Source organism: Tachypleus tridentatus, chromosome 12, assembly GCF_004210375.1.
Source record: "Tachypleus tridentatus isolate NWPU-2018 chromosome 12, ASM421037v1, whole genome shotgun sequence".
NCBI lineage: Eukaryota > Metazoa > Arthropoda > Merostomata > Xiphosura > Limulidae > Tachypleus > Tachypleus tridentatus.
This window is the reverse complement of record NC_134836.1, coordinates 20,627,888-20,640,974: the sequence shown is the minus strand read 5'-3', so window position 1 is coordinate 20,640,974 and position 13,087 is coordinate 20,627,888. Positions and strand designations below refer to the sequence as shown.

Below are 13,087 nucleotides of genomic sequence, written 5' to 3'. Positions count from 1 at the left end.
ATTTCTGAAAAACGTGATGTACTTTGGCCCCTTTAAAATCGAGATGCTGCTGTGCTTGTAAAGCTTTCTAAAGTGCCAGTAAGTACACACCATTTATATGTTACAAAGCATCAATGATTAATACTCACCTACTTTCTCTAATAGTGTTAGAAGATATCAAAAGTTTGTCTAAGATCCTTTGGAGAAAAAGTACTTTTGTTAATATGCTAATTTTCTTAATTAACCATGTGAGTCATTGTTATCTCAGAGTGGGTTCCTCGCCATCAAATCCCATCTAAATAGTATTAAGCTTCAATGATTAAGAAATCTTACCTGTTAATGTCATCTGAAGAATACTTTTCTCCTCAGCATCTTTCTTCATACACTCGTTAATCAAGGATTTTCTGTCTGTGTGTGTGCTTCTCTTCTCCAAAACAGAAAAACCAGCATCGGCAGCTGCAGACTGCCTTAACTGTTCTGCTATATCTTTATACTGTTGAGCAGACAAGTTCTGCTTGGCATTTTCTTTCTTCTGGTTCAAAGTTTTGGCCCATCTTTCCATGTCCTAAATAAAAATAGCCATAAAAACTCAACATTTACAAATCAGGTAGCAATATTTCAAAGTATTTTTACCAAATTATTTTCTTTGCTATCTTCAACACCCTCTTGTTCCCCAGATTTTTTTTTTTGTCTTCTGACATTCCTAATCTCAGACTTTACAAAAAAAGTATGAATTATTAATTTTGTGAATTTCATTAACATATTACAAATATTAAAAAGTTCTTTACAGGTAATCATTAAAACTAGGGTATTGGTGCAACCACTTCTGACAACAGCTGTTCTTTGAAGTTTATGACTCAATACAAAACATGTCTCATATGCATTGCAGTTATTTTTAACTAATGTTTTCTAGATGAAGCAAATATATATTATTCAATTCTGGGAAAAAAATACAAATAAAGATTTAGGACAAAAGTATTTTTCTACATACTTAAAATATTGTTAGAATTTTAACAGTTGTCTCTAGGAAGTGTGTGTGTGTGTGTGTGTGTGTATACATTCATATATTTGCACAAAATTACTTCAACAGATAAAAGTTCAAATGGACTTTTTAGCTTGTAAGGAACATCAGCCACAGCAGTTTTCCACATGTGAAATGGATCTGTAGTTCATGCCAATAATGGTATCAAATAAATAAACAAGATAACCATGTCAACCTCTTTGCAAAGAATACTTGACTTTATATTTCCACCAAATATCAGATGCATCCAATTAGCAAGCATGTTAAGCACACCTATACTAGAGAAATCTAGATGTTTCAATTATCTTTCACACCTAATACAAGTCTTACAAATTAACACTTTCTGAAAAGTTGTTCATATTTTTGCTGCAGTAAGTGTCCTTTAGTGTTATTTGTGTATATTGTTTTGTAAGAAGTCAGTGATGTGTCCTGCAAACAAACAAAACCAAATATGGGTGTTACTTTTAAAGAAAACTTTCTTTACAGATTTTAGGTTTCTAAATATAAGGTTAATCAAAACTGAGGGCATAGATCTAAGAATGTTTTCATTTTTCTAACAGAAAACTACACAATAGGCTTTCTTCTGCCCACTACAGGTATTAAAACCTGATTTCTAGCATTTTAAGCCTGTAGATATATAATGAGAATTTCAAAATTAGTTTCAATTACTACCTTTTCACTTCTGTTAGTGAGAAATTATCTAAATCACTGGATCGTAGTAATATCCCGATGTTTCATCATACCAATATGAAGATGTATTAGGAGCTGAGTACTTACCATAAGTAACAACATCAACCACAATTGATCCTAGATTAACCTAATTGAGAGAGCTTTTAATATTTCAATCTTTTAAAGTTTTTATGTCTTCTACACACCTTGGCTATCTTCTTGGCAATTCTGACTTTGTCCTGCTTGTATCTAGACTTGTCATCCTTGGTTGATTCTGTCTCAGTTCCTCCTGAGAAAAGATTTTATTTCAATCACTTTCAGTACAAGTTTTCTTGATATCCAGCCATTTTGAAAGATCACAAATTCAACTTATTAGTTACATTTTTTAGCAATGAAAAACATCTAATAAGTGTGAAGGGAAAATAAAAAAAAACAAAAACAATAAAATGTATCAACATTTAAGTCATCATACCCAATGTCTCATGAGTGTTTGAAGTCTGTGTAGGAGCAGGCAGGTACGTTTGTTTCTCTCCATCCCAATACACGAACTGCTGAGATTCCGCATTATAGTAATACTGTGAGTTAGGATCGTAGTAAAGAGCTGTAACTGGATCGTAGTAATAACCTGATGTTTCATCATACTGATATGAAGACGTATCAGGAACTGGGTACTTAGCATAAGTAACACCGTCAACCACAACTGAACCTAGATTAACCTAATTGAAAAGATTTTTTGAAATATTTCAATCTTATACAGATAATTGCAGTTCATGAATTATATTCAGAACAGTTGGTTGATTTGAAAGCATAATTATAAAATTTGTTACAACTTAAATCTAGTTCCATAATTATGGATATTTTAGAAATGTACTTACTATGAACACAAAATGATTACTGGGGAAAATAAATATACTGTATTACCACTACAGCTGTATATTAAAACAACACATTCTAATCTGTATAAATAAAAAAGGTGTATATTTTTAGCTGTATTGATGGCCATGTTGAGTAACTCATTCCATTTGGAAGTTATTACTATAGTACTGAAATGGAACAGTGCATGCTTTATTTTCTTAAATTTCATCCTTCACTTCTCACCAAAAACAACATACAAAAAAGTGTTTGTAGTTAAGCATAAAGCTACACAAAGGACTATCAGTACTCTGCTCAGCACATGTATTGAAATCCAATTTCTAGCATTATCAGTTCACAAATATACTGCTGTGCCACTGGGGGGCAAAAAAGAAGTGTACAAGGATTATATGGTAATCACTTACTGAAAAATGATGCTATTAAAAACAGTGAACAACTGATAATATTTCTCCTTCTGAGAATCATGTCTGTAACTTGTACTTGTCAGAATGTTCCATTTAATACCAACAACCATTACTGGTATGGTTGAGTTCTTAAAATGTATTTGCATACATTTCAATGTTTCACATTAACTCCTTTTTAGTTAAAATCAGTACTGTAAAATGTTTATTCATACCTGGGATTTTGTTCCTGTAGCACCCTGAGGTCCTTTAGAAATTGTAGCAGTTCCCTGCACAGTATTCTGTTTAGTGTCACCCAATTTCTGAAAATCCTAAAGGTCAAAATTAAAAAGAAATATCCCCTATCTACTATATCCATTTACTCAAGCAGTTTTTAGACTTAACTAAAGTCGAATTTAATTTCACTTGAACAATGACATCATGCACATCAAATATGAATACAATTCAACATCAAGTGACACATTTTATAGCAATGTGAATGGCCTATATGTACAAATAATTTTTGAAATCAATAATTACTAATTATGTTGTTTATTATAACTTGGAAACCTTACCACTTGCTGAGTTACTTGAGCTTGTACATCACCTATGAAAAAAATATCTCATGCATATCATTTTAGGATTAACTTTTGGTTTGTAGTAGCACTGAGAAAAAAATGGTAGTTTACGTTTGTTATCAAACGAGTTGAACTACCAAACATTTCAAAACTTACATAAACTAATTTTTAATTTCAACTTTAAAACTCATCTAAAAATATGTAAACATTATGAAAACAACTATCTACACTAATAACATAAACAACCTAAGTTTTCTGAGCAATTTTCAACAAGACACTGAAGTTATTTTATTCCTTATTCCTACCTATAGTTTACTTTCCTTAATAGAAAAAGTCAAACCAGTGGCTTAGTGATATGGTTAAAGTTAAAAAAAACAACAAAAAACTAATAAAACAATTACATATCTAAGCACCTACCACTTGCAACTGCTTCAGAGTCAGCAGAATAAACTCCATAATGACTCTGATAATATGAACTGTAATCAACCTGAAAACACAACAGAAATGCAACTACATTCTGCAACATTCTTATGAAATCCATAAGCACATGAAGAACTACAGTAAATACTTTAAAAAAATTGTATCAACATAATATATTCTATTTCCTAATGTGTTCTAAAGACCATTAAAATCATCATTTCACACTATAAATGTCTTGTGGTCATAATTTTTACCTGTCTAATCATATACTTTTGACAGATGGACTTTTATTTATCAGGAGCAAAAACATCATTTTGTCTTTTCCTTTGACAATGAATACACTTAAAATGCCCAGATTGTACAAATATATTTTTGCAAATGATTTAATATTATTTTTCAAATATATAATACAAGGTAGAACAATGAGAGGGAGAAAGTCTTAAGCTATACACGGACGTACAAATAAAAACATTTTAGCATTACAGAAAGCTGAAAATACTTTCCCCATTAACCATATACTTTTGGTTGAAGTCAGTTTGACAGACCTTGTAGCCACCATGAATATGCTAACTAAACCTCAATGAAAACTGAGATCTCCCATAAATAATTCAAGTTTGCCATAATTAATTAAATCAAGTACTTTTATCATAGATTTGTCAGTGATTTTACAGTCTTTACTGAGTTACTCTGAGTACAAAGTGATTTTACATTAACAGCAAATAATACTTATCTTAAAGTTTCAAATTCCATTTACATAGGATCTAGGACCTCAAGTAAATCTAATCAAAAAAGCTTGTATGTGGAAAACTTCTGCAACCAAACTGTATTTATAGTATTGGCAATAAGTTTACAGCAAATATTTAATCATTACTTAGCCAGACTGGGTTTTTGATCAATTTGGGGAATGATGGGGAATAAAACATTCTGTTAAGATACACCTACTGTAATAATAGTTATAGTATGGAAGCAATAACAAACAAAATATTTAGGAGGTTGGTCCCTGAGGCCAAGCCAATAGTCAGAGAGTTAAATTGCATCACATTAGAAGTTTTGTGTATTTGCTGCAGATGAATATTTTTATCTAATTCTTCTTCTCATACCTAACAAGTTTCTATTTTTTATACTTTTAGTTACTTTTATAAAAATACACATGAAGAAAACAAGAAATTTAATACTGATGTGCGAACCTTGCACATTTTTGAATCCTAACACTTGATAAAAGTTAACTTCACCTATTGGTTTGACTTGTTGCAAGTACTTAATTTTATTTCTAATATTTCAAACTTATAATAAAATAACAGCATACACAAAAAGATACAGTGCTCTATAACTATTACAATTCAACTGTCTTTCTGTTCAATCTATAAGTGTTTTAAATAATTCTATTGGCTGGTCAATGGTGACTTGGTTATAATGAAGAACCAAACCATTGAATAAATAAATGTCATAAGAATGAGCTACCCTTACAAAGAATTTAAGTAAATTAAAATTTTCCCTTTGTATTAATTCTGAGTAGTCCCAAAAGCAAATATCAGAGAATTATTGACACTTTTTGAATAGCAGGATGAGATAGAAAAGCATATGTGTAGGTTTGACTTCTGGTTTATATCTCAGTGAATTAAGAATGAAAGTTATAACTTTATATTATGTTTTAGCAACTTCTATGTGTGTAATTTATATTAAACACAGACGTTTATACAGGGGTAGAAATATATATCTAAACAGACAATTTGGAGTAAATAAATATGATACAGAGAAACCTGCATTTTTTTTTAATTTTCTTTCTTTCAGAAATCAAAACTCGTACAACATAAAAATTTGGATTATAAACCTATGTTCTGATACCAGGTTTACTGACCATACAGTGACTGCCGAATGGTTTAATTAAACTTTGAATATAACTCTGTAAAAAGACTGTGGCATGCACTTTTGAGACATAGTTCCTTTTTTAGTTACATGAGTAGTTCATGTTCTAATTTTTTTTTGCAACAATAACTTGTTGATGAATACCCAGTCAAAGCATAGGGAAGACACATGCCTCCCTTGAGGGTCAGATAAAAATACTGTAAACACAACATTTACAAGCAAATACAGTGTTTTGTCAAATAGCAAGGAAAGAAAAACAATTTATCAAACAAAAGAAAGTGACAAAACTCCCATACAAAAGACACCACCTTGTATCTTTTTATAATTATAAAACTTTCCTTAATTCAGTTGTCACTAGAAAAGAAGAGGCCATTCACTAATATCACCACCATAAAAATAACACATCAAAATGGATCCTTACTTGATACTTTTCATAACCTTGTTGGTATGGGTCACCTTGACCTGAAGATGCCAATCCTGGTTCAGCCTGGAACATGAAAATTAACCAAACATATTAAATTTGGCCAATGATAAATTAATGCTGTGACTTTTACTGTGGCTCCTTACATTATAAATGTGAATAACCAAAACATATCCTTTGTTTTGCTTTAATACAAAATACCACATAAAGTCACTGAAAGAAAATGAAAATGCTTTGTTTGGTGAAATGCTGCTTTTTTGTTTTTGTTTAGTAGGCCCTCCACTCATTTTAGATTCTCAAATAACTACCTGTAGCATGGAAAAGAACAGAAATTTCTTTCAGCCTAAAAACTTGTACACATATCCCTACAGATCAGGTATAGCTATCTCTTAGTTTTGAACCCCTAAAAGAAAAACCAGGCCAAAAAAAAATCATGATTAACTTTGAATATTACACATGCATGCACACACACACACACACTTACATAAAAGAAAACGAGGGCATTTATTGCACAAAATGAAAGTAAAAAGTCCATACCCGATTTGTCCACTGGGCAGCTGCTAAAGCTACACTAGCAGCATTGGCACTGGCAGCACTATTCAAAAAATGCATAAAAACACTGTATAGTTAAGTACTTTTTGAGAAATTTTTTAAAAACCTCTGTATAGCTATGCACAATATTTCTAATATTGTTTAGTATAAATGAAATGATAAACCTGTTATCTATCACCAAAAAACACAAGAAAAATTCATTTTTTGAAATCACAAAGGTAAGATGTTTATACAGACACTCACTATAAAGGAAGACTAACTGTCATAACGGTAAAATAGCTTCTAAAATGGATATAATGACAAGCTTTTGGAACCACAAAAAAACACACAACAACAACAAAACAAAATATCTAAAGCAGCAGCATGGAAACAATACACATTTAAAAATAACACATTACTTAACTTCTTATCCTATAGAGTGCTGAATTTCTGTTAAAATCAACACTTTAGATCCTTCTATTACAGTTATCCCACACTTCTTACAAGAAAAAACAATTTAATTTAGTATTAAAAAATTCTGTCTGATCCTCCCCTCAAATTACCTACAAAATAAATTTATAATTTAAATGGTAAAAGTCAACCACCTGCATCCCCCCATTTATTGTTATACATTTTCTGAATCCAAAGAAATCATAAACACATCTGAAAGCCAGGATTATTTTCTCACAAACTTTTGTCATGGCATTTCCATTCTTCTTTCACAGATTGTAAATTTCTAAGCTTAATATGTCACAAGGCCCTTTTAATTGCATACTTTATCTACATATACAAGAATTAATTTTATAGTTTATATCCCACAGGAGAGTAGTAATTTAACTTAAGAGTTTCTTTGTTTCTTAAAGTAATTACTTTTGCAGAATAAAAGAACTCTTGCTGATGTATTTTATACTATACCAGAATACTGGAGAAAGGAATGTACCATGTAAAGTCTACCAGCTTAAACATCAGTTTAGGGTCTTTTTGATAGAGCTTCACATAATTTCAAATATGAACACACAGATACATCACATGGGCAAAATACAGTTAGATAAATACTATCCATTTATATTAGTTTTGATGTTTTAACAGTGAATTATGTCAGACATTTTCACACCTGTAATGGTGTAATTATAATAAACATGAGTGAAATATAAGTTCACAAGTTGAGTGCTACCTAATGGAATCACCTATAGCATGGTGATATATAAGGTGTAAAAGTGTATTTGTTATAATACAGTATTGCAATAAAATAAAGAAAAATCACCCTACAATCTCTTTCTTACCTGTGCACAGCATTCACAGATTTCCTCGCATATGTTACATTAACTGAAAAATAAGAAATTATGAATATATATCTTCCTTATAATAAATATTTAAGTTAATACTTGCAATACAGCATGAAACTTAAGTTTTGTTACTAGTACTCTTGTACCAAATCACAATAATCATTAAAACAATTTAATTTCTAGAATGTACATTGTATACTTAAATCCAACATAAACAACTTATTCTTTATAAACTACTTGAGAAAAAAACATTAAGGTACATCAACCAATTATAAAAAGGAGATTGGTTGATTTAGTGTTTTATGGCACAAAGTAGCTAGGCTCTCTACGCCAAACATCCAGTAAAAAGTTAAAAGTAAATTTAGTAAAATTCATAAAAGGAAATTAAGGTAAAACAAAACAAAGTTTAAAAAACCATAAATAGCATAAAACCAATGTTTACATCTAGTCTACAACGTTAAGAGAAACTACAGTAAGATAAGTTGTAAAGGACTTTCTGTTGCATAACAGTAATTATCATAATTTGCCAGGAAGACTAACAAGGTAAATACAAAAACCACCATCAGTCACCTGAAGTTGACCTTTCCAGTCCTGGTTCCGAGTTACTTAGTGTTATGGCCATTGTCAAAAAGTAAAGTAATAAAAGTTTTAAAAGACTTGAAGCAAAAATTTAATAACTTGCCAGGATGACTAACGGGTAGTTCAAACAGCAGCATTAGTCCTCTGGAGTTGGCTTTCCAGTCCTGGTTTTGAGTTATGTAACATTACTGCCATTTTCTAATTTCAAATTGAACTAGGTGGACTTTGATTCTTAAAAAGGAATCACATTAAAAAGGGTCTAATGTATAAATTGAAAAACGTAAGTGGTATTAAAAATATTAGTGGCCTTTAAAAAACTAAAAACATTATCAAGGTGTACAGTGTCACCATCACCAATAACACTGTCTAAATGTTATGGACAAACCTTCGGACAGAACATGCTTAAAATGGTGCTGTCATTGAGAGTCATAATGATGACAAGAAAGTAAACTGTGGCTTACTGTAACCTGAGTGTTACACAGACTACACACTGGTGCATCAGTTCCAGATAAAAGAAAACAATAACCTAAAAAACTGTAACCAATGCGTAGTCTAGTTAGAACAACTTCCTCTTTCCAATCCTTACGGAAGCAAAACGGCCAAAGCCCAATATAGGGTTTTATTTGGAAAAGCTTGTTCTTGCATTGCTCGCTCCAAGTCGACTGCCAGCTGGCATGGAACCAAGCCTTGAATACAGGACCATAGTCCATGTATAGCACAGGCACAGCAGTGATAGTGCCAGAGCAGATAGATTTAGTTGTGGTGTCGGCGTATTCATTACCAACGTGGCCCGGTATCCAAAAAAATCTGGATAGAAGCAGATGTTAACAAGAAATGGGCCAGTCAGTTTTGAATATTGGCAAGAACAGGGTGTGAACCAATTCCAGGTCCAGTAGAGAACTAAGTGAGTCAGTATAAATAGTTTAGTTCGACTACTGCTTAGCTTCTATGTAACCCAGGGCAAGAGAAACGGCATACAGTTCAGCAGTGAAAACAGAAGCTGTAGAGGGGATTCCACATGCAACCACTGAACCACAACAAAACCTGACAGAGCCCACATAGTTACCTGATTTCGAACCATCTGTATAAACAAGAATGGAAAAGGAGATTGGCAAAAATTTCATAATAATTTTAGAATCCAATAGTTTACAAAAAAATTAATGAAACTAAAATTAAAGATTGTTTCTTGTGTAGGGAATCACATTATATAAACACATTAGTAGATTAACAAACCATCTTGTAAACATAATGACATTATCATAGAAAACATAATACATATTCCAACAGTAACCTAGACTGTCTTTTCCTGGCACAACACAATACATTAAGTTTCATAGGTCAAAGAATTGTATTGCAAGAGCACACATTATATGAAATAGGTTTATAAGACCTGTATTCCAATACAATAATTGTCTTTGTATATAAATCTTTTATGCCTAGTTTTTGTCATAACCTAATTAAAAGTCACACAAGGTATTGTCAAGATGAAATATATTTCACACAGTAAATACCATATGCTTTTTGTTAATTTACTATTTGAAGACTACTGAGGTAATTTCTGTACACTTTAAAAGTAAAGTGTGAATGTCATGGATGTTTAATTTGTATTAATGATTAAAGAAAAAAAGCTTCAATTCAACCTGGAAACAATTGTGAATCAAATTTTCCAAGAATAAACACTTTCTTATAAGACAGTCACATAAACAAAATGATCAAAACTGTCTTAAAATTAACTTTCCTCATGATAACTATTTCATTCTTTAAAGTATATAGTACTGAAAAATACCCAAAATATTACCTTGTCTATTATCTATATAAAATTGGCCATTCATGGACAATAACATGTCATGCAGTTGTGTAGCCTCAGATATAGAATGCAATTCCACTAAACAAAATCCTCGGGATGTATTGGTCAAGGGATCTTTCACTATCCCCAAACTTTTAATTGGTAGGGAAGTTAATTCACCCAACACAGAAAGCACCTTCTCTTCTGTTGTCAACACATCAAGATTACGAAATAGCAGTGCTATACAATAAAAATCAGCATCTGTACATATCAGTCTTTCAATATTCACATTCATTTACTTAAAACACTCACAATACTCTTACTTATAAAAAAATAAAATAAACAACCTTCTCATTACTGAAGGACTATTGTTTAAATAAATGTGTGTGTGTCTATATATATATATATACACACATACACACACACTGTACATTTGAAATCAAAAGAAAGAAAACTTCCTTTAAGTTACCATTTACTTGTTTTTCAAGAGAACATTTCCACTAGTTTTAAAGATTCAACTGTTTTTCTAAAATTATCGATTCTTAGAACATATTCCTAAACCTAAGATTCTTTAAAAAACCTTAAAACCTAATATATATACATAAAATTTGAGATTATGATAAAATCAATGAAGTCTTCTAGCTGTCAACTGATAACTAATTATCAGGTATTTAGATTATCATAATTTGGGCATGCCCAGTATTTATAAATAACAGCAGTCCTTATATGTACTGTGAGCATGGCAATGCCACAACCCTACCTTTTAGGCATAAAATAGTGAATTTTGATGTATTTTCTTGCAAACAAAAGGACAATTACATGTGTAATTTTTAATTTTTCACTCCCTGAATAACACTGATACCAAAGAAATAATTTGGAGATATTAAATTTAGCATGCCATTAAATACCTCCAAACTGGGTTAGTCTAAAGGTTTGACAGTGTTCTAATATTCAAACTTGACAGTATGTTCATATTTACTCTATAGTATTAAAAACACAAACTTTTTACTTGCATAATAAATACTAAAGCTCCAGTAAAAAGTAGTGAATGGTTAATACAGTAATCTTTTACAAGTATAAATTTCAGCATAAAACCAATGTAATTAGAAAAATTTGTGTTTATTATTACATGAGAATTTTCTGGTAAATGCATACACATTAACAATCACAACACAGAAAACATGCCACAGTCACTCGGCAAAATGAAGCAGTAGGGCAGTAATAACAAAATGAAAAAAACAGATTTCCAGATTCAACCATAAGAAGCACAAAATGAAAACTTGTTCTTGAAAACTTAATACAGTCAAACTAAATACCATTCCATCAATGATCTATGAAGTTCAAACAAAACTTCAGAGACAGACAAACATACAAAATAATAACTCTTAAAAACAAAACAGTTAAGTTCAGATGAGATAGTGTGACCACAAAGTAATAAAATATTTTAAATCTGGTGAAACATATAAACAGTATTTCATTTAAAGTAGAACTATACCTTAGCAGATATCATAGCACATAGTACACAATGTGAGCTAATGTTATTCTGAAACAGTTCAAACCTTCCAAACATATTTATAATATTTTAATAATACAAATATAGTTTAGTAGTTGAAACAAATCCTTTTACAATAATCCAGAATATGCTTTTACCATTTTTTTTTAAAACAAATACCTTAATTTGCCAAAGTCTTTCCTTGAAAAAAATGAACTTTTACAAATCTTATTCATTGTAGTCAGACACAAGATCTCATTTTCTTAAATAAACTCACCATTTGATGGAGTTGAACTAATTTGTTCACAACCATCTCCACTTTGTCTCCTAACATCATCTGATTCTGAGAAACCAAGTTCAACACTTAATTCAAAACAACGAAAATTTCTGGTAAAGTGTCATATTTTTATCAGCTCGTGCTACACACCAATACTTTTCTCACAATTAAAATCTAAAAAAATTTATAAAAAATATTAAATTGTATGAAGAACAGACACTTCAATGCTTTTTGAACTATTCAATGTTTTATAAAACCTATATATTAAAACATATAAATATTTATTAAAAATACTCTGCAAAAAAACCTTTTTCAGTATATTTAAGGCTGTAGTCTTCAGAATTAGTTATAAAACTTTAATAATAAGGTTCCGTAGTTATAAAAAGAAACAGTCATCAATATGAAACATACCCTCTCTGCGAGTGTCACATTTAAAGCATGCATCTCTCCTTCGAAAGTTATTCAGCCCACACTAAAACAATCAACGATTTAAAAAAAGCATAAAGTAAAACTTACAACAATTATACACAATTATTTGATTTACATGAGCATGAAAATATTTTAAGTGATAGAAAATATGCATTTCTCATTTAAGGTTAAATCAGATTCGATAAATCTTACTTTTGGATATATGCTGTAAGTTTCACATCTCCATAGTACTTGCATAATATTCAGAAAAATGATGTGTCTAACAGAAATGATTTTATTTTGCATATATTAAAATATACAAAATTTCACAGAAATGCCATATAATCAAGAACTTCTTTCCAACAATTCTGAACTATACAACTTCATAAAAATGTAAAATTTTGGCTGAACAGATACACAAGTTTCCAATCCTAACAAACACACATCTTTGAAGAGTAAGCTTTCATATGTCACAACTATATGGAAGCTAAATGCTTCTAAACTACCTACAAAAAATAAAC

General features: G+C 30.6%; 1 protein-coding gene across 4 annotated transcripts in view; it reads right to left on the bottom strand.

Annotated features, from left to right (window-relative positions):
* The window catches only part of LOC143235116 (RNA-binding protein 5-like), a 49,462-nt gene that overhangs the window by 3,162 nt on the left and 33,213 nt on the right, over positions 1-13,087 (bottom strand). For 3 of the 4 annotated variants that reach the window (XM_076472944.1, XM_076472940.1, XM_076472941.1), the window contains exons 8-19: positions 12,570-12,630; positions 12,159-12,224; positions 10,402-10,629; positions 8,022-8,064; positions 6,745-6,802; positions 6,208-6,273; positions 3,918-3,987; positions 3,498-3,529; positions 3,159-3,254; positions 2,142-2,385; positions 1,876-1,958; positions 313-544 (exon numbers count right to left, since the gene is read on the bottom strand). In XM_076472944.1, the coding sequence (XP_076329059.1) occupies positions 313-544; positions 1,876-1,958; positions 2,142-2,385; positions 3,159-3,254; positions 3,498-3,529; positions 3,918-3,987; positions 6,208-6,273; positions 6,745-6,802; positions 8,022-8,064; positions 10,402-10,629; positions 12,159-12,224; positions 12,570-12,630 (1,279 nt within the window). The remainder of the gene's footprint in view (positions 1-312; positions 545-1,875; positions 1,959-2,141; positions 2,386-3,158; positions 3,255-3,497; positions 3,530-3,917; positions 3,988-6,207; positions 6,274-6,744; positions 6,803-8,021; positions 8,065-10,401; positions 10,630-12,158; positions 12,225-12,569; positions 12,631-13,087) is intronic. The other variant, XM_076472942.1, reaches the window with a different exon arrangement.